The sequence below is a fragment of the Pelophylax lessonae genome (assembly GCF_965119305.1).
Source record: "Pelophylax lessonae genome assembly, chromosome: 3".
Lineage (NCBI taxonomy): Eukaryota > Metazoa > Chordata > Amphibia > Anura > Ranidae > Pelophylax > Pelophylax lessonae.
Window position 1 is genome coordinate 303,191,300 of NC_138770.1, and position 25,630 is coordinate 303,216,929.

Consider the following 25,630-nt stretch of genomic DNA (forward strand, 5'->3'; position numbering starts at 1 on the left):
TTCCCCTGGAGCAGACCCCAAACAAACAAGTCCCCCGGTATGGGGCATTTTTTTGCGTGTCCGGTATATGTGTGTGGAAGGAGACGGGGAGCCGTGTGACGAGCGCGAAGGACGAGAGACATGGGAAAGGGGTTGGCTGGCGGACTCTCGGTCCTCCCCCGCCTCCTTATAATGGTAAGATCAGAAGCTAAAATTCCGAGAATTGAGCCCTGTTGATTCTTAGAACTGGGGGTTCTTAGAAGTGGTGATGCAAGGATTTTCTAGGAAAGCCCGACCAGGTGATCCGCTTTTCTTTTTAATTCACTTTTTTTTTTTTATTACAGCTTGTCACTTGCTGGAGCCGTCAGCTCTCCATGTCTGCTCCTCATACCCTGCTCTTCTCTTCTAATTCTATTCCCTAATTCTCCTCTCCTCTCCTATCCTCTGACATGACATTATACACTGGGCGCTGGGGACATTTCCCGGGATGTCTGCATGGAGGCTGCTGGCTGGGTGTCTGTCTACCAGTCTGACCAAGGGAATCTCCACCACCTTCTATCATTCATAGCTTCCACACCGATCACCACTTTTATATCACCCATCACATGTTATTCTACCACTGTTCATTACTATCCACTACACCGATCATTACAATACTTTTATACGACTCATCACATGTTAGTCTACCACTGATCACTGCTATCCACTACACCGATCATTACTCTTATATGTTACACGACTTTTATACGACTGATCACTGCTGTCAGTACACCAATCATCACTCTTATGTTCGAACTTTTTTTTTTAGGATTGATCACAATTTTTTACTAGGGGTGATCAGACTGATCACTGCTATCCAGTGCATAAGACTTTTATAGAACTGATCACATTTTACTCTAGAGGTGATCACCTGCTATCCAAGTGCACCGATCCTCACTCTTCTACTTTAGGACTGATCACGTTTTATTCTAGGGGTGACCACTGTATTATAGGACTGATCGCTGCTATCATTACTGTTGTATGTGCTAAGACTTTTATAGGACTGATCACATTTTTTCTAGAGGTGATCACTGTTGTAGTATAGGACTGACCACTGCTATCCAGTACACTGATCATCACTCTTCTGTGTTATACGACTTTTATAGGACTGATCACAATTTCTTTCTAGGGGTGCTCACTGTTGTATTGTAGGGCTGATCACATTCTTTTCTAGGGGTGATCACTGTTGTATTATAGGGCTGATCACATTCTTTTCTGGGGGTGATCACTGTTGTATTATAGGGCTGATCACATTCTTTTCTGGGGGTGATCACTGTTGTATTGTAGGGCTGATCACATTCTTTTCTGGGGGTGATCACTGTTGTATTGTAGGGCTGATCACATTCTTTTCTAGGGGTGATCACTGTTGTATTATAGGACTGATCACTGCTATCCAGTACAGTTGTATGTTGTAAGACTTTTATAGGTCTGATCACATTTTGTTATTGGACTGATCGCAGTTGTATCATTGGACTGATCCCATTTTATTCTAGGGGTGATCACTGTTGTATTATAGGGCTGATCACATTCTTTTTAGGGGTGATTACTGTTGTATTATAGGGATGATCACATTCTTTTCTGGGGGTTCTCACTGTTGTATTATAGGACTGATCACTGCTATCCAGTACAGTTGTATGTTGTAAGACTTTTATAGGACTGATCACATTTTGTTATTGGACTGATCGCATTGTATTATTGAACTGATCTCATTTTATTCTAGGGGTGATCACTGTTGTATTATAGGACTGATCACTGCTATCCAGTACAGTTGTATGTTGTAAGACTTTTATAGGACTGATCACTGTTATCTATGACACCGATCCTTACTGCTATATTAGACGGATCATCGTGTTCTATGGTATAGGACTTATTAGTTTCATAGGGCTGATCACTTTTTTTTTGTTTTTAGTCTAGGGGTGATCACTATTATATTCTAGGACTTATCTGTTCTATCTGTGACACCGATCCACACGGCTATATAAGACAGATGTTGTTAAATGGCATAGGACCTATGACTTTTCTAGTATAGGGCTGATCACTTTTTATTCTAGGGATGTTTACTGTTCTAGTCTTGGACTGATCAGTGCTATCGATGACACCGATCGTTACTGCTTGTATTCTCAGTCTTATATGACTTGTGTATTGTAGGGGTGATGACTTTTCGATTCTAGGACTGATCTCTGCTATATGTTATTGGACTTGTGATCAGTGTTGTGTGTGTTTGTTCCAGTGCTGATCACTTCTGGATTGTGAGGCTGATCACTTGCTTGCTGTATGGTTGATCAGTCTTTTATTTCAGGGCTGATCTCTGTGATCTTGGAGGGTTGATCTCTTCTAGTTTCTAGATCCCAGTGCTGATCACTTGTGTGGTGTAGGGTTGATCAGTCCTGTATTGTAGGGCTGATGACATCTGTCATTCCAGGGCTGATCTCTGCTATGTGGCTGTTGGAAGTTGTGGGGTCCCCGTTCCATTTATGGAGGGGGGGGGGGATCTCTTCTCCAGTGGAGGGGGGGGGGGGTGCCCGTGTCTAGACAGTGCAGTGCATGGAAGATCAGGTGGAAGGATGCTGCCCCCTCCATGGAGGGCTCTCTATGTGCTCTGTCTGTTTACTATGGAGGAAGTTGGCACCGTCATCCAGCCTCGTAAATCATCGTCCCACAGTGAAGTCTTGGCCGGGCTCCACACGCTATTCCTGGAGGGAGCTATCCATGTCTGGGGGGAGGAGGGGGCTGCACCCCACTAATGCATATTCCAGGGCAGTGTGCCCTGTTTGTAGTAATGGGGTACCGCGCATAGATCGATATACGGGGTGCTCGTTCTTTATTGCCCCCCTTATTATAAATGTCACATTCGTATAAACACGGAATATACTGCGTATGAGCAGGTTTGGGGCCCATTCTGGGGTGTCGGGCTCTGTCCAGGGTGACACTCAGCCCTCTGCCCGATCGTGGTAAATAACATCTGTCTGGGAGATGGCTGGGGCTGGGGCGACCTCTGGCGGATGCCGCGCGATCTGCAGCCTGCTTCCCATTCCCCGGTGACTCGCTAAATTTAGAGACACGCCGCTTGTTTTCTAAACCTTCAGCATGGAGCGTGGAGGGGAAACCACGGAGCCGGGATCGCCGAGCACAACAGGGAAGGGTTAACTCCCCTCCGGCTCTGCAGAGGTTAACCTGAGGTTCCACATTCCTCTGCACTGGCTGGAAGGCACGAATGGAGTGCTAACCTTTGCTCAAGTTTCAGCAAAATACTGCCATCAGTCAGGCATGCAACCCCTCCTGTCTGCTCTTCTTCTTTTCACATGGGGGGGATCAATCATCCTCAATCTGTACATCCCCCAATATATGCATAGACCACAATATCTGTATACACCCCGATATATGCTTACACCACAATTCCTACATTAACCCTAATATATTATACACCCCAATATATGCATGCACCCCAATATCTACATTAACCCTAATATATTATACACCCCGATATATGCATGCACCCCAATATCTACATTAACCCTAATATATTATACACCCCGATATATGCATACACCCCGATATATGCTTACACCACAATTCCTACATTAACCCTAATATATTATACACCCCAATATATGCATACACCCCGATATATGCTTACACCACAATTCCTACATTAACCCTAATATATTATACACCCCAATATATGCATGCACCCCAATATCTACATTAACCCTAATATATTATACACCCCGATATATGCATACACCACAATATCTGTATACCCCCCGATATATGCTTACACCACAATTCCTACATTAACCCTAATATATTATACACCCCAATATATGCATGCACCCCAATATCTACATAAATCTTATCATGTGCATAGACCCCAATATCTGCACACACCTCAATATATGCATATACCCCAATATCTACATACACCCCAACATCTACATACACCCCAATGTATGCTTACTCCCCAATTTCTACATAAACCCTAATGTATTATACACCCCAATATATGCATACACCACAATATCTAAATAAACCCTAACATATGCATAGACCATAATATCTACATAAACCCTAATATATGCATAGACCACAATGTCTGCATAGACTCTAATATATGCCTATACCCCAAGTCTGCATATACCCAAATATCTACGCAGACTTCAATATCTGCATACACCTTAATATCTACATAGACTCCAATATATGCATAGACCACAATGTCAGCATAGAGTCTAATATATATACATACACCCCCAAATCTGCATAGATACTAATATCTATATAGACTCTAATATATGCATACACCCCCAAATCTCCATAGACTCTAATATATGCATACACCCCCAAATCTGCATAGATACTAACATCTACATAGACTCTAATATATGCATAGACCTTAAAATCTGCATAGACCCTAATATCAACGTAGACTCTAATATATGCATAGACCCAAAAATCTGCATAGACTCTAATATATGCATAGACCCTAAAATCTGCAAAACCCACTATCTACATAGACTCTAATATATGCATACACCCCAAATGTGTATCAACCCTAATATCTATATAGACTCTAATACATGCATAGACCCCCAAATCTGGATAGACTCTAACATCTAAATAGACTCCAACATATGCATATATCCCCAAATCTGCATAGACCCTAATATCTATATAGACCCCAACATATGCATACATCCCCAAATCTGTATAGACCCTAATATCTATATAGACCCCAACATATGCATACATCCCCAAATCTGTATAGACCCTAATATCTATATAGACCCCAACATATGCATACATCCCCAAATCTGTATAGACCCTAATATCTATATAGACCCCAACATATGCATACATCCCCAAATCTGTATAGACCCTAATATCTATATAGACCCCAACATATGCATACATCCCCAAATCTGTATAGACCCTAATATCTATATAGACCCCAACATATGCATAGACTCCCACATCTGCATGCACCCCAATATCTACATATACTCCAATATGTGCATAGACTCCAGTATTTACATAGACCACAAAAACCACATGATGGCATAATCCCCAATATTTTCCTAATCCTCATAGGCATAGATGAATGGAGGGAACATAGAAAACTATAGATGTATATACAGTGTGTTCTGCTCACACCATGCTTAAAGGCAGCATATTTGCCCACAGCCTTTACACAGCACAGTGAATGGACAGTATGTCCCTGCGCCATGCAATCCTAAGCGCACACTGTGGTCATAGAGTTGAATGAAGTGTCATTGTCTGACACATCAATAAAGTTAAAAACAAAAAAGTAACATGCATGCCAGCGAGGAGCCCTTGCAGTTTTTATTTTTGGAAAGCACCCACGGTTTGAGCAGTAAAGCTTGCTCCCTGCCAGTTTGCTGTAGAGAAGGTCTCTTGCTCTCTGTGTGGAAACAGTGGTCTCTCTGCAGAGGTCCGGGTCAGAATCTGAATGCAAAGCTATAGGTTTAATTCAGTAAGAAGCAGAGATATTACCGCTGTCACATAAAGGAATAAGGCTACCACTTTGCAGCCACTGGCAGGGGACAGGCTTTTCTATGCATGCTGTGGCTGCTTTAGAAAAGAAAAGAACCGAAGGAAGTTTTGTCTTGATGCACTGAGAATGTATTTAGCTGATTTTGAAGTGAGAGTTAATTTGAGCTTTAAGGGAATTATGCGGCATGCTAATGATAGCGGATATTTTGAGAGTGGGCTATGGTATGCTTTGCCCAGGGCTAGCTGGCACTTACTGGAAGGCTGACTACATTTAGACTTGGCCTCTGTGCCATTGATTTGGGTTTAGCCTGTTGGGTGGCACAAGCCACAAAAAGAGTGAGAAGTACAGGTTAGCTGTCCCAATAATAGAAATCCCCTTTCTGTCATCCCTGGGAGGCTAGGAATGTGTTTGGCACTGTTAGTGAGCCCGCTTAGGTCCTATTACAAAGGAGGTGTCTCTTCGCAGTGCTACTAGCTAATGCATTCCATTTCCAAGGCAGCGCCTTGCCAGCTCCACAAGCCATTTTATTTCCCAGCCAAGCTTCTGGAGCCAGGGTGACTTGGTGGAAAAAAACAAAATCACATGTTGTGTCAGGATTCAAAACGCCATAAAAATGTTTCTTTTTTTAAAGCAAGGAAAGCCAAAACACAAGAGCGGCCGTGTGAGTGTGTTTATCCAAAAACAACTTTTTGAGCCATAATGGAAACTGCGTGCCAGAAGGCGAAAAGAGAGGGGCTGGCGCCACCCACTGGGCGCACAAGGCATTTCGCCTTCTGGAGACCGGTGGGAACTGAAATGATGTGCTGCACAAGAATGCACGCATCTATTTCAAGAATGTCTGTGTAAATACATGAGTTTTTTTGTGACATTTATAATCCTGAAAAGTATGTTCCCTAATGATTTCCACTACATTAATCAAAGTCGTGGTACAGATGCACAGGAAGGCTTTTATATTCGCCTTGTGTCATTGGAATTATTAAACATCAGCACTGCAGTGTCAGAACTACAGGACTGTGGATACAGAAACATCTATAAATAGATATAGTTTAGGATTTTCCACGTTGCCTTTTTTTTTTTTTTTTTTTTTTACGGCTACTATTTAGCCAATAAAGTGTATCACTTAAACTCCAAACTTACTGTTTTTAATTGCCTGTGTACTTAATCATAAATGTAGCTAGTTTACGCTTTGTGTTTTTTATTTAGTGAAACATTATTATTATTTCCTTTAGTTGTTTTTCAGAGGTTTCCAAAATAATTTAAACAGAGTAACTTTTGTTAGTTGCTATTATTATTGTCCTGTATGGAGTTTGTATGTTCTCCCTGTGCTTGTGTAGGTTCTTTCTAACACTCTAAGGGTCCATTCACACTAGCGCGACTTGTCAGGCGACTTGGTCGCCTGACAAGTCACGGTAGGTCGCTCGCCATTGAATAGTACAGGACCCGTTCTAATAGGAGCGACACAAGTCGCTCCGACTTAGAAAAAGGGTCCTGTACTACTTTGGGGGCGACCTGGAGGCGACTTGCATTGACTTCAATTATATGAAGTCCGTGCAAGTCGCGCCGAGGTAGCGGTGCACGCTGTGCACTGCGACTTCACAGGTCGCCCCATAAAATCCTGTCGCAGCAGTGTGAATGACACCAACAACGGGACACTATTCCTCCCACTGACACCAACAACGGGACACTATTCCTCCCACTGACACCAACAACGGGACACTATTCCTCCCACTGACACCAACAACGGGGCACTATTCCTCCCACTGACACCAACAACGGGGCACTATTCCTTCCACTGACACCAACAACGGGGCACTATTCCTCCCACTGACACCAACAACGGGGCACTATTCCTTCCAATGACACCAACAACGGGACACTATTCCTCCCACTGACACCAACAATGGGGCACTATTCCTCCCACTGACACCAACATTGGGGCACTATTCCTCCCACTGATACCAACAATGGGGCACTATTCCTCCCACTGACACCAACAACGGGGCACTATTCCTCCCACTGACACCAACAATGGGGCACTATTTCTCCCACTGACACCAACAACGGGACACTATTCCTCCCACTGACACCAACAACGGGACACTATTCCTCCCACTGACACCAACAATGGGGCACTATTCCTCCCACTGACACCAACAATGGGGCACTATTCCTCCCACTGACACCAACAATGGGGCACTATTCCTCCCACTGACACCAACAATGGGGCACTATTCCTCCCACTGACACCAACAATGGGGCACTATTCCTCCCACTGACACCAACAATGGGGCACTATTCCTCCCACTGACACCAACAACGGGGCACTATTCCTCCCACTGACACCAACTATTCCTCTCCCTAATACTAAAGATTGGGCATTGTTTACTCCCACAGTTCAGCCCCCTAAAGTCTGAAGGACAGTAAACTGTCCCTTTCTTTAGAACAGGGTTTCCCAAACTATGGCACTGCAGCTGTTGCAGGACTACACATCCCATGAGGCATTGTAAAACTCTGACATTCACATACATGACTAGGCATTATGAGAATTGTAGTTTCTGAACAACTGCAGGGCCGTAGTTTGGGAATCCCTGCTCTAGAAAGTTTGGAGACCCCTGCTCTAAAGACATGTTGGTAGGGTAAATGGCTCTAAATGAGTCCTAGTGCAAGTTGGCTATGTACATGTGTTATCACATTCCCAAGCCAAGCAGCTGGGGAGGGTTGAAGAAAGACTAGATGACTAAGGGTGAGCTTAGGTTGGGGCTGAACCTGGAAGGAAGCCGTCGGTGCCAGCCCAATCAGCTGTAGCCAGGGTACTCCCTACCCCGCAGCCGCACATACTTAGAAGGACGGAGATGCTTTTGATATCAATGACATATGGCCATATAAGGTCAATGATGTCATGAGAATCCCCGTCTCTGTGTGTACATGCAGCTGCAGGGTAAGGAATGCCCCGGCCACAGCTGATCCGGCTGGCGCTGACAGCTTCCTTCCAGGTTCGGAGTGAACCTAAGCTTCTGGTGACCTACTTTGCAAAGAAAATTCTATAAAGTCTTTGAAACGTATCAGACATGGTGCACAGATTGGCGGCTCATAGAGAGTTGGATACGACTAAATGAATATATATATATATATATATATATATATATATATATATATATATATATATTTGTATATTTTTTGATGGAATATAACACCTGCATTCCTACGATAGAGGAATTGTACTTGTTCCTGTACACTCAGAACCAATGGCATACCTTCCTATAAGGTGTCCCGGGCTTGTGTCTTCACTTGATTCCTCTTGGCTGCTTGGCAAGGGGGTTAACCAGTCCGGCGCTGTCCTGTGAGTGTAACCCTTGGAACGTCTCCGATACTGTTACAAGTTGTTGGTTAAATAAGGAATGAGTAACATTGCAGGGAGATCTCTCTGTCAGTCACAAATCCCAGGCGGCTTGTGTATTTTTAAATAATTAATCCAATGAAGTTGAAAGTGATTCTCAGCTGGAAAGCAAACTAGGAGAATCGGCCCTTATTTCCTCTCCCTAACGAAGAAGCCATCCAAATTAGACTCCCAGGCCAGCCTGTTTTTAAGATCAAGTAAACGCTTCCTTTCCTTGAAGTGTCTGGGTGGTTTGAGCGCTGTCTGCGTCTTGATTGATTCCTACTTTAACTCTTGCTTTGACGGGTTCACCTTTATTTTTTTTTTTAATTTTGGGTTATTAAACATTTATACTGTCAGACTTCCAATGTTGGATGAAGACCTTACTATTACTGTACCTTAGCTGGAGCAGACTGATTAGAGTGAAAATAAAAGGGGCTGTATGTATGTCTGAGTGTTCAGAGCATGCAATCCTCTTCTTACATTCATACTGAAACAAACATTACACCGAGTGATATCACACATCCCACTCTGCTTTCTAATCTCCACTGCTTCCATTAGAAAGATCTGCCACCTACACTTTCTCTGAGGCTTTGTAGATACCCATCACCGAAACCATAGCAAGCTTATACCTATCTATAGCTAACTCTGCAGATATGAATGATTGCTGGTGGTGTTATAGGTAGTTTAAGTCTTTGTCAGTTTCTAATGAATTCTCTTTGGGCTACTATGTACCTAACAAAGCGATTTTATGTCTGCAGCTAACCATATTCAATACAGCATTCAGTTCTTCTATGTCTTTGACTTTGCAACTCCATAGCTGTGGCCCAGTTTACATAAATGTACCTTTTTTATATATTGAGGTTCAATTAAGGTATTGCATTGAGCATAATATTTTGAAGTATTTAAAGTGCTCTAGGCACATGTGAGGCAAGATCACTATGCTGTAGTAAATGTTAAGATAATGCCAAGTAAGCAGCAGTGAAAAATAGATTGTTTGGGCCCTACATAGATAATATGGCAGAGAGAAACCTATTGGCTGCATGGGATTAACCGCTCTGGGTACTGCAGACAAGCTCTCCAGCCTTTTATCGTGCACAGTGAAGATATTCCTTTAATATAATATGGCTGAATGAAAGAGGTTCTCACCAGTAGTTATATTTCTGGCTCTGAAGCTTAGTATTCATTTTAGGCATGAGAAAACTGAGCAGAGCACTTCAGTCTGTAACATCTGAGTTCTTTTATCGCCATCTGCTGGTAGATTTGTTAATTCCTCTAAAAGTCTAGCCAGATTTACTATTACCTGCTAATAATGTTAGAGATCAAATGGCCATATCTAAAAATGTATAAAACGACATTTTTCACTAAAGGGTTGATTTACTAAAACCGGAGAGTGCAGAATGTGGTGGAGCTGTGCATGAATAGATAGAATATCTCAGATGTGAACAAGCTTTACAGATCCCTCTCATGTCCACTCAGGACACAAAGGGGCAGATTTACCAAAACTGCTGCACTCAGAATCTGGTGGAGCTGTGCATGAATAGATAGAATATCTTAGATGTGAACAAGCTTTACAGATCCCTCTCATGACCACTCAAAGGGGCAGATTTACCAAAACTGCTGCTGCTGCTGTGCATGGCAGCCAATCAGCTTCTAAATTCAGCTTGTTCAATGAAGCTTTGACAATAAAACCTGGAAGCTGATTGGTTTCTAGGCAGAGCTGCACCAGATTTTGCACTCTCTAGTTTTTAGTAAATTAACCCCTTAGTGTTTAATAACTTAAAAAAGTAAAGTCATTTCGAGTCATATGTCTCAAGTCAAAGTCAAGTCTCAAGTCATGAATACCAAGTCAAAGTCAAGTCGAGTCTTTTATTAATTTTAGTCAAGCAAGTCTCAAGTCCTCAAACTGGTGACTTAAGTCTGACTTAAGTCAAGTCATGTGACTCAAGGACCCCACCTCTGGTATATTGCACTGGTCTGGAAAAAAAGCTGATTGATACCTGTATAACCATCAGTGATCACGTAGAATGGCCTTTTACTAACCTGCCTATCAATAAGTGGAACTCCAGCCAGGTTATTTTTTTCCCCTTTGGATGGAGTGGTGAACATTTATAGCCTCAGTAAGGTTTTTATTGTTACTGATTTCCCCTTTTTTCCTCTTATTTTATCCCCATCCTTGTTCATTCAGTGGATCAGTAAGTGAAGAAGCAGGGCAATAAAAAAATTGATAGACGCTATTAAAACTTTCCCACCCTGTTCAGAACTAAAAAAAGGCTAGCATTACTATAGTTGCTATAGGTGACTTCAACCATACATATCATCATTATCATTCTGCATTATATAACCTAATAAGCTGCGTTGAACCCCATTCATCCAATGTGCAGACCCAAACATTCAGTTAGATTCTTTTATCCTGCGGCAGGTTATTTTCTAAATTGTTCCCATGGATTACTGCAATTGAGAATGGGAACACTTTGCCGAATGCATTAGAGCCTGTGAAGGGTTTATATAAGTATGTATACGTATATAGAATGTGGGAAGCCTGACCTAGGTTGGCTTTCCTGGAAAGTTTACTCTAGCAGAGTTGGATGAAGTAATCCTGGTCTGAGTCAAATACTTCCCAGAATAATATGGCTGGAATGCCCACCCCTTTTCCTCTGCTGAACTCAATGTTAATGTATAGCATCTGTGGACAGGTGATGTGTAGTGGTAAAATGGGATTCACATCAGTTAATACTCAACCAGCAAACCCATGTGCACAGGAGACTGTTGTCAGCCTCTCATGTGTCAGGTAATGTTATTTCTAATACCTGTAATTATTGTTTTTTACAGTTACAATTGGTGGCTGCCATAGAAAGGGTTAATGTCTAGATGGAGAAAATTGGACGTAGTGACTTCAAATGAGTCTCCATTACTTAACATGTTTATTTAAAAGTTAGGTTGCCAAAGAAATAAGTGAAACCATGGGGGCGTATTTTTATTTCTATGGAAAAGAAGTGTGACGGCAGTTTTGTTGTGTCATGAGTACAGTTTCTTTCTCAGTTTAACTCCCCAGAGATACTGAGGCTGGTGGCAATGGCTTTGTATAGCAGTTAACCATAGTATGAAAACTGTTTGTTTCATGGGGAACTGAAGTTTTGGATTTGGACTGGTATTCAATATTAAAAAAAAACATCTTTCCATAGGCATATAGCTTTGACCTTTTATTGATTTTAATATTTATAATAAATCTGTATTTATTACTTAATTGTCCATCTTGGGTTATATATATATATATATATATATATATATATATATATATATATATATATATATATATATATATATATATATATATATATATATAAGTATAAAATCTGCAAATGGTTTGGACCTTCTTAAAGGTAGATTGGGATTCTTGTATAGTATACTGAAATCACCCTAACTAGGACCCTTTTAATAGGAACTTATCAAGTGTGTTGACTGACGGTTAGACTGTCACTTAGATAGTTCACACTGCAGTGACTTGTCATGCGACTTGAGAGTTCAAAGTCACATGACAAGTTGCGCCCCATTAACAGCAATAGAACCGTCCTGATCAGTGTGACTCAAGTCGCTCCGACTTAGAAAAAGGTGCCTACACTACTTTGGTGTGAAGTTCAACATGACTTGCATTGACTTCTGTTAGAAGTTGTATGCAAGCCACGATTAAGTCGTGTAGGGATGTCAGGTTCAAAGGTTCGGCAGTGAGAACAAGGGCTTATACAGTACCTGCGCAATACAGGGTGCAATGGTAAAGGAATACAGTACCTGCACAATACAGGGTGCTATGGTAAAGGAATACAGTACCTGCACAATACAGGGTGCTATGGTAAAGGAATACAGTACCTGCACAATACTGGGTGCTATGGTAAAGGAATACAGTACCTGCACAATACAGGGTGCTATGGTAAAGGAATACAGTACCTGCACAATACAGGGTGCTATGGTAAAGGAATACAGTACCTGCACAATACAGGGTGCTATGGTAAAGGAATACAGTACCTGCACAATACAGGGTGCAATGGTAAAGGAATACAGTACCTGCACAATACAGGGTGCTATGGTAAAGGAATACAGTACCTGCACAATACTGGGTGCTATGGTAAAGGAATACAGTACCTGCACAATACAGGGTGCTATGGTAAAGGAATACAGTACCTGCACAATACAGGGTGCTATGGTAAAGGAATACAGTACCTGCACAATACAGGGTGCTATGGTAAAGGAATACAGTACCTGCACAATACAGGGTGCAATGGTAAAGGAATACAGTACCTGCACAATACAGGGCGCAATGGTAAAGGAATACAGTACCTGCACAATACATGGTGTAATGGTAAAGGAATACAGTACCTGCACAATACATGGTGTAATGGTAAATGAATACAGTACCTGCACAATACAGGGTGCAATGGTAAAGGAATACAGTACCTGCACATTACATGGTGTAATGGTAAAGGAATACAGTACCTGCACAATACATGGTGTAATGGTAAATGAATACAGTACCTGCACAATACATGGTGTAATGGTAAATGAATACAGTACCTGCACAATACAGGGTGCAATGGTAAAGGAATACAGTACCTGCACAATACAGGGTGCTATGGTAAAGGAATACAGTACCTGCACAATACATGGTGTAATGGTAAATGAATACAGTACCTGCACAATACATGGTGTAATGGTAAATGAATACAGTACCTGCACAATACAGGGTGCAATGGTAAAGGAATACAGTACCTGCACAATACAGGGTGCAATGGTAAAGGAATACAGTACCTGCACAATACAGGGTGCAATGGTAAAGGAATACAGTACCTGCACAATACAGAGTGCAATGGTAAAGGAATACTCTACCTGCACAATACAGGGTGCAATGGTAAAGGAATACAGTACCTGCACAATAAATGGTGTAATGGTAAAGGAATGTGATCTAAATCCATTGCAACAGCATTTTTGTAACTCTTCATGACAACCTGCCAGGGAGCCTTGCATCAGATTCAGAATTCAGTTGAAAGCAGATTTTTTGCAAGCATCCCTCTATAGCCATTTGTGTTGTGGGGTATGTGAAGGTGTGTGTGCAGGAAAAAGAAAAAAAACCACAGCGTGGGGAAATGCTTAGTTTCAAAGTTCCAAAGAAGAGGAAGGTTAACGATTTACACCTTCACTTTAAGTCACATTTTAGTGTTAACCTATATAAGGTTGACCCCCCTCCTGTTTGGACCATGGATTAATCTCTATACTAAGTAAGTTGCAGTCTACAATATAATTCTTCTTTAGCTTTTCAGTGTTATCTTGAACAGTAGGTAACCTTCATGTATAGAATGTTAACTATTATTTTCATAATTCTACAGAAATCCTATATCTTCAGTAGAAAAGCAAAGCAGATTGGCAGGTTTCCATTTGCATGAAATATTTCGACCCCTCTCTTTAGGAGGACAATGCTAGGCTTTATTGGCTTAGAGATCTGTTGTTGCTGTTATTCCAAATTTTTGTCCAAATTCTTTTTTTTTTTTTTCTTTTTTACTAACTTACTCAATATTTTTTTTTTTTTCTTTCTTTTAGCCATCGAAGAGGAATTTGAATTTTGAATCGAGAATTGGGGTAAGTGTCTATGTTTTTTGTCTGAGCAGTGGGAGTTGCACCTGCACATTTCATCACTTTCATAACTGCTAAAGATTCACTGATCCACAAATAACACAAACCGCTAAAAGTGGAAGTTGAAACTTGTTTGAAATATAGCACAAGTGCCAAAGCATTCTCCTAAGTGCTTTAACTTGAAAAGGTTTTCGGGCATCATATATTCTGCCCTTAAATGCAACCTCTTTTTTTTTTATGTTTTAGGATAGGGGCAAAAATGACGTCGGCAACAGACAGCTGTATTCAGTTCACTCGACATGCCAGTGATGTTCTCCTGAACCTGAACCGTCTCCGAAGTAGGGACATTCTGACAGATGTGATCATCGTTGTGAACAGGGAGCACTTTCGAGCTCACAAGACAGTCCTTATGGCTTGCAGGTAAAAATTGAGCTTTGTCATTTTCAGCATGACAGCGTATAGGTTTAAAGCAGCATGTCACTATAATGTTACTCTGTTTGTTTGTCTATTATACCCTCTTTATAGTGCAAATACTTTTTTCTTCCTAGAGTGTTTATGGAGAGCCATTCACCCAAACGACTTTAAGTTCTAATACCCTACCACAGACACACTATAAAGTCAGTTCGGGTGGAGGCCAGTTAGCCTACTAGAATGTTTTTGATTATGGGGAAAAAAGACCTGCAGGGCATTGCATCAACAAACTCCAAAAAGCATCTGTGATGGGAAAATACACTTTGGAGCTGTGAACTGTCATTTTATTCAATAGTAAAATAAATATATACTATCTTAGATATGAACAAGCTTTACAGAGCCCTCTCATGACCACTCAGGATACAAAGGGGCAGATTTACCAAAACTGCTGCACTCAGAATCTGGTGCAGCTGTGCATGGCAGCCAATCAGCTTGTTCAGTTAAGCTTTGACAATAAAACCTGGAAGCTGATTGGTTTCTATGCAGGGCCCTGCACCAGATTTTGCACCATGCAGTTTTAGTAAATAACTCCCAAAGGAGCCTACAGGCAAACAAGTGCAAGGTGAGTATAGGATGCCTTGAATGTGTACACTGTTTACCCTGTGTCTACACTGCAGCTCAGTAACAGGAAACTTAGCAGGATAAATGTGTAAGCAGTGTATTTTGTATTCTGAGAAGATTGCAAATCTCAAAAATGTTATCTTTCGCAGTGGGCTGTTTTATACAATCTTCACCGACCAGATGAAGTGCAATATGAGCATCATAAACCTTGATCCAGAAATCAGTGCCGAGGGTTTCCGAGTCCTGCTGGAGTTCATGTACACTTCTCGGCTTAGTTTAAGGGACAGCAGCATCATGGCGGTTATGAGCACTGCACTTTACCTACAAATGGAACATGTTGTAGACACCTGTCAAAGGTTCCTCAAGTCCAGGTAACTTTTATTTTCTTTTGTATAACTCATCTGTGTGTTTGTTCTTCCATCTTGAAGTACATTTTTAAAGAAGCCTGTTCTCCCAAACTGAAATATTCAATCTCTTTGGTAGGCCTCAGACGCTTATAACTTAACTTCTTTTCATGCATCTCAAGGACATTGACATTGAGATCTTTGCACTTGATTCCTTAGATCTTCAAACCTGTTTGGGACTTCTTTTATATTGTGTAGAATACAAGTAGAGTAGTGGGAACATTACTGTTGAAGCTGGATTAAGACAGATCTAAGAGCTGTTGTTTTCTCCCAGCGGGTTGGTGTGGGAAGCCATCCCTGCTGAGAGCATGATGATTGCTGCTAGCGGCTATAGCCACTGGCAGTAATCGCATGCTTAATATCCGACATGCTGGTTTTACCCAAGTCTATCAATGGAATGAATTGGGTACAATTAGCCTGACCATAGAGGTATCAAATATCAGTCAAGCCCAGCTGAACTGGCCAAGATTCGATCCATCTATGGCCAGCTTAAAGTGGTTGTAAACCTCAGATATGAAATATGAACAAAGCATATCCCTCTATAGCACATACTTGTCTCAATCAAGAGCATGAAGTGTGATTTCTGTCTCCTGCTTTTTAATGAATCACTTCTGACAAGTTTTCCTGACACCAAGATAAAAATGGTGACAGGAGGGAGCTCTAGCTGATTGACAGCCTCAACTCTGTTTCTATGGCCGGCTTAAAGTGGTTGTAAACCTCAGATATGAAATATGAACAAAGCATATCCCTCTATAGCATGTACTTGTCTCAATCCAGAGCATGAAGTGTGAGTTCTGTCTGCTGCTTTTTAATGAATCACTTCTGACAAGTTTTCCTGACACCAAGATAAAAATGGTGACAGAGGAGGGAGCTCTAGCTGATTGACAGACTCAACTCTGTTTCTGTGTGAGGGGGATGTCAATTTCCTCCAATCAGCAATTCTCAGATCTATCTTCACTGATGTAACTTCCCCTGCTTTTCAGAGCTGAGGGATCCTGTGTAATTTTTGTAGTTTGAATGGATGTATATGACAGACAGCTGTAGATAAGCAGGTACAACGAATGTAGGAGGATTTGTATTATATCTGTATCACCTGAGACCACTCAATTCACTGGGTATATGTGAGGGTTTACAACCACTTTAAGTTATCTTAGGCAGCTATGTGTGTGCGATCTTAGGCAGCTTTCATTAGTGGAGCTGCTAAGAGGTATTAAAAGTGAGTGACCAGTACAAACCCACAAGACTGCCTATAAGTGAAGGCTCTTATGGATAGACTGTCTCTTTAAGGTAAAAAAAAGCAAATTATTTCATTCTGTGAAAGTAAAAAGACTTGTGTGTTATTTTTTTCAGCGAAGATATTGTGAGTTCTGTGAAGCCATCCCGAGGAGAGGAATTCTTGCAAGGCAGGACAATGTTACCACCAGATGTTATGGCCTACAGAAACTGTGAGATGCCAGAAAATACTGTATCGGTTCGTAACACAACCATTTGTGATGGAAGGTCCTACATTCCCAACCTTTACAGTGGATCTCCATCCCCCTACCCTCTGTACAGTCACATTCCAGTGCATGGGTTCCTATTTCCAGAGGATGAGGCAAGAGATGTGCAAATGACTGAAATGCAAAGAACCAGTAGGTATCCTAAGGACAGTATGTTACCTGGAGAAAACTCAAGGACTGTGCTAGGAGAATACAGGAAAGGTGTCTTGGATATATCGGTAAATATGTGCCACAATGTCTACTCTCCAAAGGAGGCAGCACTGGAAGACCCTCATAGTGACTCTCACTATAATGTCCTGGCAGGCTCTCGGTCTGCTGGTCCCTCTGTTAGAAGCAGTCCATACTACAGCTGTGACAAAGGGAAAGAGGAGGAGCGGACATCCTCAGAGGATGAAATTACTCAGCACTTTAAACCAACAAACTCTCCTGTCAGTCGTAAGGGTCTTGTAAGCCCTCAAAGCCCTCAGAAGTCCGATTGCCAGCCTAATTCTCCTACAGAATCCAGCAGCAGTAAAAATGCCCGCATTTCACAGGGATCTGGTTCTCCAGTGTCCAAAGCCTTTACTGACCCAAAAGCGTGCAACTGGAAAAAATACAAGTTGCTTAATTCCCTCAACCAGAATGAGAAAGAATGTGCCACTCAAAGTGAAATGGAAAACCTGTCTCCACAGTTCTACACATCTCAATCATCCTGTCAGCAGCCAGTCAAGTCTGAAAACCTGGACATCCAGACGTCATCTAAGCTTAATGGGAACACTGATGACTCAGCAGTATCACAAGCTAGCAAACTCAATGGCATTGTTAACAGGTAACCATATGGGCCTACTTAACAAGACAATGCAACCTGCAACTGAATTCTAGCTTTTTCTATTTTAGAACATTTATAACGGTAATAAATGACTGTGGTTGGCTATTGTGGGTTCGTTTTTATATTCTCATTAAAATTGACTCAGCCAAAACAATATTTTGTTTGATAGATTGGGGAGAAGATAGAGCCTCTTTTTTGGCTGCTGATTGTATGCCTTCTGGAAAGATTTTCTCCTCACTTCCTGTCCCAAAGCTGTCATTTGGACATGAAATGAGGGTAAATATCTCCAAAAGAGATGCTACAGCAATGAAAACTGTCAGAATGTGTTCCCAATGAAGATTTACACTCATCTGGTAAAAGAAGGGGAAATCTCCAAGGGCCACAGATGAAAATAAAAAGTAACACAATCCTTCCCTATTCTACCCATGAAAGAAAAAAAAAGTTTTGGCTGGAGTTCCCATTTAGAGGAAACTTTTTTTAGGCTTCATGTACACTAGCCGCTCCTAAACTTGAGTATAGGAGATTTTGGCGTTTTTTTTTTTTTGCCAAAGCTCCTAAACTCAATTCCTTAAAAGCTTATGTTTTGCATTTTCTTGCAGCCGGCAGTCAAAGTAGGCAGTGGGTAGATGAAGCCTTAAGCCTCGTACACACGCAACGATTGTTGAATTTTCGGCCAACGTGCGATCGGCCGATTATCGGCTTGTTAGTATGATGCTTCCGACAACCGACTGCGACTTTTCGGCCGAAACAAAATCTGGTGTGCATGCTATAAAATTTTTGTTGGCCGTCAACAGAACGGCCGATTGTTCATCAGTCAGTACAGATTTCGGCAGACAAAAATCAGATGAGCAAGACTGGGCATGCTCAGAGGAGAAAAAACACACGAAAATTAAACCAGAACATGACATCACTTCTGTAGTTGGTCGATAAAATTCATGTGCAGTCTAGAGCACATTTCAACCAACACAACAACACTGGACAAAAGACGGTCGATCAGTCGGCCAACAATCGTTGCGTGTGTACGAGGCTTTAGTAGACGTTCAGTTTGACAGTTAAAAGTCAGTGGTTGTACATCCCCACCCTCTAAACCTGTTATATGGCTTGTTTCCACAGGACAATGGAAGGATCACCCCTAAGCAGTGAAGGACATTCCCCTCTCTACATCCACACATCTAAGTTCAGCATGTTTTCATCACAGTCCCCGCCTGAAATGTGTCCTCACACCCCTGGCTCTAACTTCGGAGAAGAGATAACTGAGACTCGGTCAGAATATTCAGATTCAAGCTGTGGTATGTGTCCATGTTTTTAATTATTTAATAATGAAGTGTGAAAATGGTACTTTTTCTCATTGGCCTGTTTTTGGGATATGCTTTCATTGTCCCCATCTACAGACTAATTGTCCAACAATGTAAACTAAACATACCATCATGCTCTGTGAATTTCACAGACTTGGGTTCTTTAGTACTTGGCTAAGTCCCGGTTCACACTGGGGCAACTTGTCAGGCGACTTAGCCGCCTGGCAAGTCGCGCTCCATTCAGTGCAATGGAACTGTTCTAATCGTTCCGACTTAGAAAAAGGTTCCTGCACTACTTTGTGGGCGACTTGCATTGACTTCTATTAGAGAAGTCGTTTGCAAGCCCCGCTGAAGTTGCGTTGCACGGGGCAGCTTCAGAGTCGGGCGACTTTGTAGTCGCCCCAGTGTGAACCGAGCCTTAATCTTTACAGTAGTTGTACAAGATATACCTATATGTGTAGCTGGTAATATAGTTAGAGTATAGTGAAATTATACCTGTATCTCTTCAGTTTATTCGTCTCTGCATTGATGGCAAATTTACAATAACCCATTGCTTGGTGGCTATAAAAGAAGAAAGCACTTAACTGAGTCCTGAGTTAGAGTGAGAATTTAAATTGTGGCTCATGATGCCAGTGTAGTAAGTTCTGAGTTTATACACAAAAAAACGCACATCTGACCTTTTTTAAGCCTATTTAGTAAAGCACTGAAAGTACAGTAACCTGTGGCTAACAGATTTCAATTGCTGAATTTTGGTTGGTAAGGGTCAAAACACTTTTTTTTCTTTAAATCCATTTTTGGTATTTCTAATGTTGTGTGTGTGTTTTTTTTTTCCTTTCCTCTAAAGAAAATGGTACATTCTTCTGCAATGAATGTGACTCTCGTTTCTCTGAGGAGGGTTCCTTGAAAAGACACACTCTACAAATGCACAGTGACAAGCCCTACAAGTGTGACCGCTGCCAAGCATCATTCCGCTACAAGGGGAACCTGGCCAGCCACAAGACAGTTCATACTGGTGTGTTGCTGATATCCTTGCCTATTTGCACTTAGCCAAGTACAGCTTTATACAGCTAAATGTGGGGGAATTTTTTATTTTTTGTTTATTTTTCTTAGCATTGTGGCTGCATCATTTTCACTGGTTTGCAGCTGTTAAGACATCCTCTGATTAGTTACCAGCTTGTGATACTCGCAGTTTTCTAAGGAAGGGCAGTGGAAGAGCATTCTGCGTACATGACTTCCCAGGGCACCTCCACTTTAATGCAGCCTAATGTCAGTCACTTCTTAGGGGTTATGGGTGGGTGGTGTTTTTGTGCACACATCACAGTGAGTGATGATATTGCTTCTTAGTGCCTATAGTATTGACATTGCTTCTTATTCCCTTTTAGAATAGCAAGTTGCTATAGGGATGTACAGTTTAGGCTGACATTTGCAGGTCAGACAGGTGCCCAATCTCTCTATTGAAAGTGACTGTAAAAGCTTGATTTTTTTTTTTTTCTGTCCTAAAATAAAAGAGGTTTATACTTATTTGCTCTGCACTATGATGTTGCACAGAGCGGCCCATAACCTCTTTTTCTGGGGTTTCCCTGCCTGGACTCCCTGCTCTGCCTCCAGGCTGCTTGCTATGGTGGCACACATGGGGGCATGCTCCCGAGCCGGGCTTTGTGCGACCATAGACACGCACAGTGTTACTCAGCCCCCCACTCCCTCCTCACAGCATTTGTTTGACAGCAGCAATCCTGTGAAAGAAGGAACAGAACCCAGTGCTGCTGCCAACAGGTACAGTGCTGGTTCGAGAGAGGGCTTGGATAGATGCAGAGAATGCATGATTTTTTTAGGCACTTTAAGGGAGAAAACTAAAACCAAGTCAAAAGCAAATAAAGTGAAAAACATGCAATGCAGCACTATTACATACCTAGAAAATACTTTCTGCCTTGTGTCCCATGTTAAGTTTCCTGTAGGTATAGATATATTACAAAGGGCCACAGTAAAATGTTTCCATTCCTTTAAACCTAAGATTTATATTTTAATGAATCTTTCTTCTGTCAATTAGGTGAGAAGCCATATCGCTGTAGTATCTGTGGTGCACAGTTCAACCGGCCTGCAAACCTAAAGACCCACACAAGAATTCATTCTGGAGAAAAACCATACAAGTGTGAGACCTGTGGAGCCCGCTTTGTACAGGTACAATTCTTAGAGTGCGTCTTTGTCAGAATATTGTAAGCCTCCGTTCACATTAGGTCGCTCCGACTTCGGGACGACTTGCACGGACTTAACATAATGGAAGTCAATGCAAGTCGCCTCCAGGTCGCCCCGAAGTAGTACAGGACCCTTTTTCTAAGTCGGAGCGACTTGTGTCGCTCCTATTAGAACCGGTCCTGTGCTACACTATGGGAGCGTGAGGACCGTGACTTGTCAGGCTGACAAGTCACAGTCCAAGTCTTACCAGTGTGAATGCGGTCTTAGGGTTCATTTAGTATTTGAATAGATTAACAAATACTTTTTTACTTTACACAATCTAAACTCAACCCTTTTATTCTAAATAGCTAAAATGTAATATCATCTTACATTTGGAACCCTGTATATAAACAAAAAAAGTCCACAAAGTGTTTTGAGTAGATTGGGAGGCTGATGGGTAATTTTTTAAAATTGATTCCCACATTACTATTGAACCCTATTGACCCAATGCACCATGATGTAAACCTTCTGATAAATTTTACCTGGATAGGGTTAGATTTGGCACTTTGACCCACAGTTTTCTGTGCGCCAAACGTGAAGAGACCTTTCCTACTCATTGGGTTGCATTTCAGTTCAGTGTATACCTAATTAACATGTATCCATATCATCCATCATGCCACTATGTCTGTTTTAGAGATAACATGTGTTCAACTAATTGTTGCTTTATGCTCACAGGTTGCCCATCTTCGTGCACATGTGTTGATTCATACTGGAGAAAAGCCCTACCCATGTGAGATCTGCGGCACTAGATTCAGACACTTGCAGACGTTAAAGAGCCATCTCCGTATTCATACTGGAGAGAAGCCCTACCATGTAAGTCACTTATTCAGTCCAATATGTTTGAATCAGAAAAGGTTTAAAGCAGTATTAAATGCGTTTATTTGGTAATATACCCAATTCCCAGTAATTTCCCTGTACATAATTTGACATCTATGTGGGCACTAACATTAACATCATTTAGTATTCACTGCCCCTGGTTCCAGATCCATTAGCTCAGCTTTTCTGAACTACCTGTTGAGGAGAGCATGCATCAAGTATCAGGTCACAAGGGGCAGCTAAATCACCAGCAGCTATCCATTTACTTGCTTGGAGGATGGAGTGGCTTCTGATCCTAATCTGTGTGTCTGTGGAGATGCACCATAAACCCTGAGCTCGGGGCCAGTGCACAGCACACCACAGGAAACCCAAAACTTAAAAAAAAATAGGATGCACCATCTATTGTAAGTCACTTTATCAGCATTTGAAATCGCCTAAAAATTTACTTTATTATCACTTTAAATTTTGTAATAAGTAGAAAGAAATACTTTCTAAAACTTACTGCATTCCATGCATTCACATTCTTTAGTCTTAGTGGAGGGGATTCCACTAAGGCAGCCAGTCTGTTCTAATACAGAGGCACTTATTTGGGTTTTATTAGGGCAGAACAAATATATGACAATAAATAGGGGTTCTCTATCTTCAGGGAAAAAAAATTGTAGAATGGTGGAGAAATGCTGCCTTCTTTCTGCAGTCAGTATTAGGCATTTATAAGTCAGTATTAGGTATTTCGTTTTGCTAAATGTTTATCAGATGTTAATAAGCCATGGACTATAAGTGCTAGTAATGTGTATTTTATCAGGATAGGGTGAGGCGGTCTCGTACCACAGGGCTGCTAGGCCTACTCAGCTGTATGGGGCATGTTTGCCTACTAATGGGAACTCCACCTCTGACACTAGCCTGATTATATATCGGGACCTGGGGATAAAGACGTTCCTTTTTGTTACATACAGGCAATCATCATGTATACATACAATCCATACGATACTGTTTGGAGCATCCCTGTGCTACTGTAATCCCGATGTTCTCTCTGGGACATCCAGGTGATCGTATATACCTTATAGACACCTCCACTCTTTTGCCACGTATACATTTCTAGCTATCTTTTTGAGAGCTTTTACTGTTTCATGGCATTCCTTAAGTCTACGGGAACCTTTTGGAATTGTTTACTACCACTATTCCTCTATGCTTTACTGGCCCACGCATGGGCTTAAGTGGGGATCCCCCTCTTGGGAGTACCTTACCTTTCTCTCCTCCTTTCGAGAGGGCCCCTATGTCTGCCCCCCTGATCTTTGTTCACCTTCTCTTCTTCATCTGAAGTCAGTCAGCACCCACCCAATCAGTCCTGAAGAAGTAAATCTTCCGAAATGCGTTGACGTTTCAGTATGGAGCAACAATGGGTCACATCTTTGATTTACATGGACGTTGTATTCATTGGACTCTACCTTCTGGATCCCAACATATTCTACAATTTACTATGGCTCTCTATCTCCATACAATAGGATTGGGTATCTGTTGACACATTGTAAAGGGAGGGTGTATTTTTAATGGTTTTGTTTAGTTTGTTACATTTTAATATAATCCTAATAAAATGTGGTAATTTCTTAATACATATTGCCTCATGGTGTACCCAAAAACTCCACTTTGTTGGAGGAGCTAGTTTAGCTTTCCTTTTTGTATGTATTGTATCATACTTTTTTAACAATAAACTCATTCCTAACCACCTTCTTCCATTTGAAAAGTAAAGAATTTCTAGTTTACTCATCACAACAAAAGACAAAAAACAGTAAGCCATTGAAACAAACATGAATTGATCTTTTACATAGTTACATAGTTAGTCAGGTTGAAAAAAGACACAAAGTCCATCTGGCTCAACCAATAAAAAGAAATAAAAAAACAGTGATCTGACAGGAGACTGGAGTTTGTTATGGGCTACTGTATTTTACAGTATATGTTCTTATAGCTTATTTAATCAATCTTTATTTGGATAATGATAAAGGACTAGCCATCACCTTGTAGCTATAAAATCCCCCATTTCAATATTTGGCATTGGTGATTGCAATAAAAATATGTTCTGAGGTACTATGTTCTATGTATCTTTACTTTACCAGTTTTAAAGTGCAATGATGAACTTCAGCTTTTAAATATGTTAACTTTCATTTCCGTTTCTTTTCTAGTGTGAAAAATGCAACCTCCATTTCCGCCACAAGAGCCAACTGAGACTTCATTTACGTCAAAAACATGGAGCAATCACTAACACAAAAGTCCAGTATCGTGTGTCCTCCACAGAGCTTCCAGTGGAACTCCCTAAGTCTTGCTGAGCCCTGCCCACACCGATTCTGGAGTGCCTCTCTTTGACCTGTTAGTGCAGATGGGTGAAACAAAACGGGTTTAGCTATTTTTATTTTATTTTTGTCCTGGTCATGTGAAATGTGCACCCTTTAGTGTAAAGAAACTAATATATATAATATATATATATATATAAATATATAAAATATATTTTTCCTATATTCATATGGTGTAGTATCCATGCACTCTTTTATCATTTCATCCTTGTAATTCTCAGCACAAGAGAACCTGAGTGATATGGAAATGACTGAATTTGGAGAGTGGCTGGAGATGCAAAATGCAGGTTTATAGCCAGCTGTGCTGACCCAGCTTTTAATGCACTGGTGCTCCCCTGTGGGGCAGTTTCTAATGTCTGAAGCATCAGCCATATGAATGGATGAAATGCAGTCTATATGTAAAGCGGCTCAGTAAGGCCTTCTTCCTTCAGAAGATGGTTAGCATGTTGGAAAACATCTGTTGCTGAAGTATAAGTGCCAGCTTTAAATTTAAGGTTCTTCTACTTCAACAATGATTGGAGGATCAAAGTGTTTGAAGCCTATATTAAGGCATTATTATAACTTGCTTACTTTGCTAATATTTGCCAAGAAATCCTGCAGAAAGCACCTTTTTAGTGGCTTATAGTGTGTTATTTGGTAGAATGGTATTAGAACCAAACCACAATGTTTTG

General features: G+C 41.3%; 1 protein-coding gene across 4 annotated transcripts; it reads left to right on the top strand.

Moving 5' to 3' along the window:
• BCL6 (BCL6 transcription repressor) lies at nt 1-25,630 on the top strand. Of its 4 annotated transcripts, none has more exons than XM_082251311.1 (10): nt 1-174; nt 14,496-14,534; nt 14,775-14,948; nt 15,710-15,931; nt 17,315-18,271; nt 19,385-19,560; nt 20,411-20,578; nt 21,614-21,744; nt 22,474-22,611; nt 24,792-25,630. In XM_082251311.1, exons 3-10 carry the CDS (start codon nt 14,788-14,790, stop codon nt 24,933-24,935), a joined length of 2,097 nt encoding a protein of 698 aa, XP_082107437.1. In that variant the 5' UTR covers nt 1-174; nt 14,496-14,534; nt 14,775-14,787; the 3' UTR covers nt 24,936-25,630. The 4 variants fall into 4 exon arrangements, with proteins under 4 accessions (XP_082107437.1, XP_082107436.1, XP_082107439.1 ...); XM_082251310.1 differs by lacking the exon at nt 1-174 and adding an exon at nt 198-278; XM_082251312.1 differs by lacking the exon at nt 1-174 and adding an exon at nt 14,076-14,176.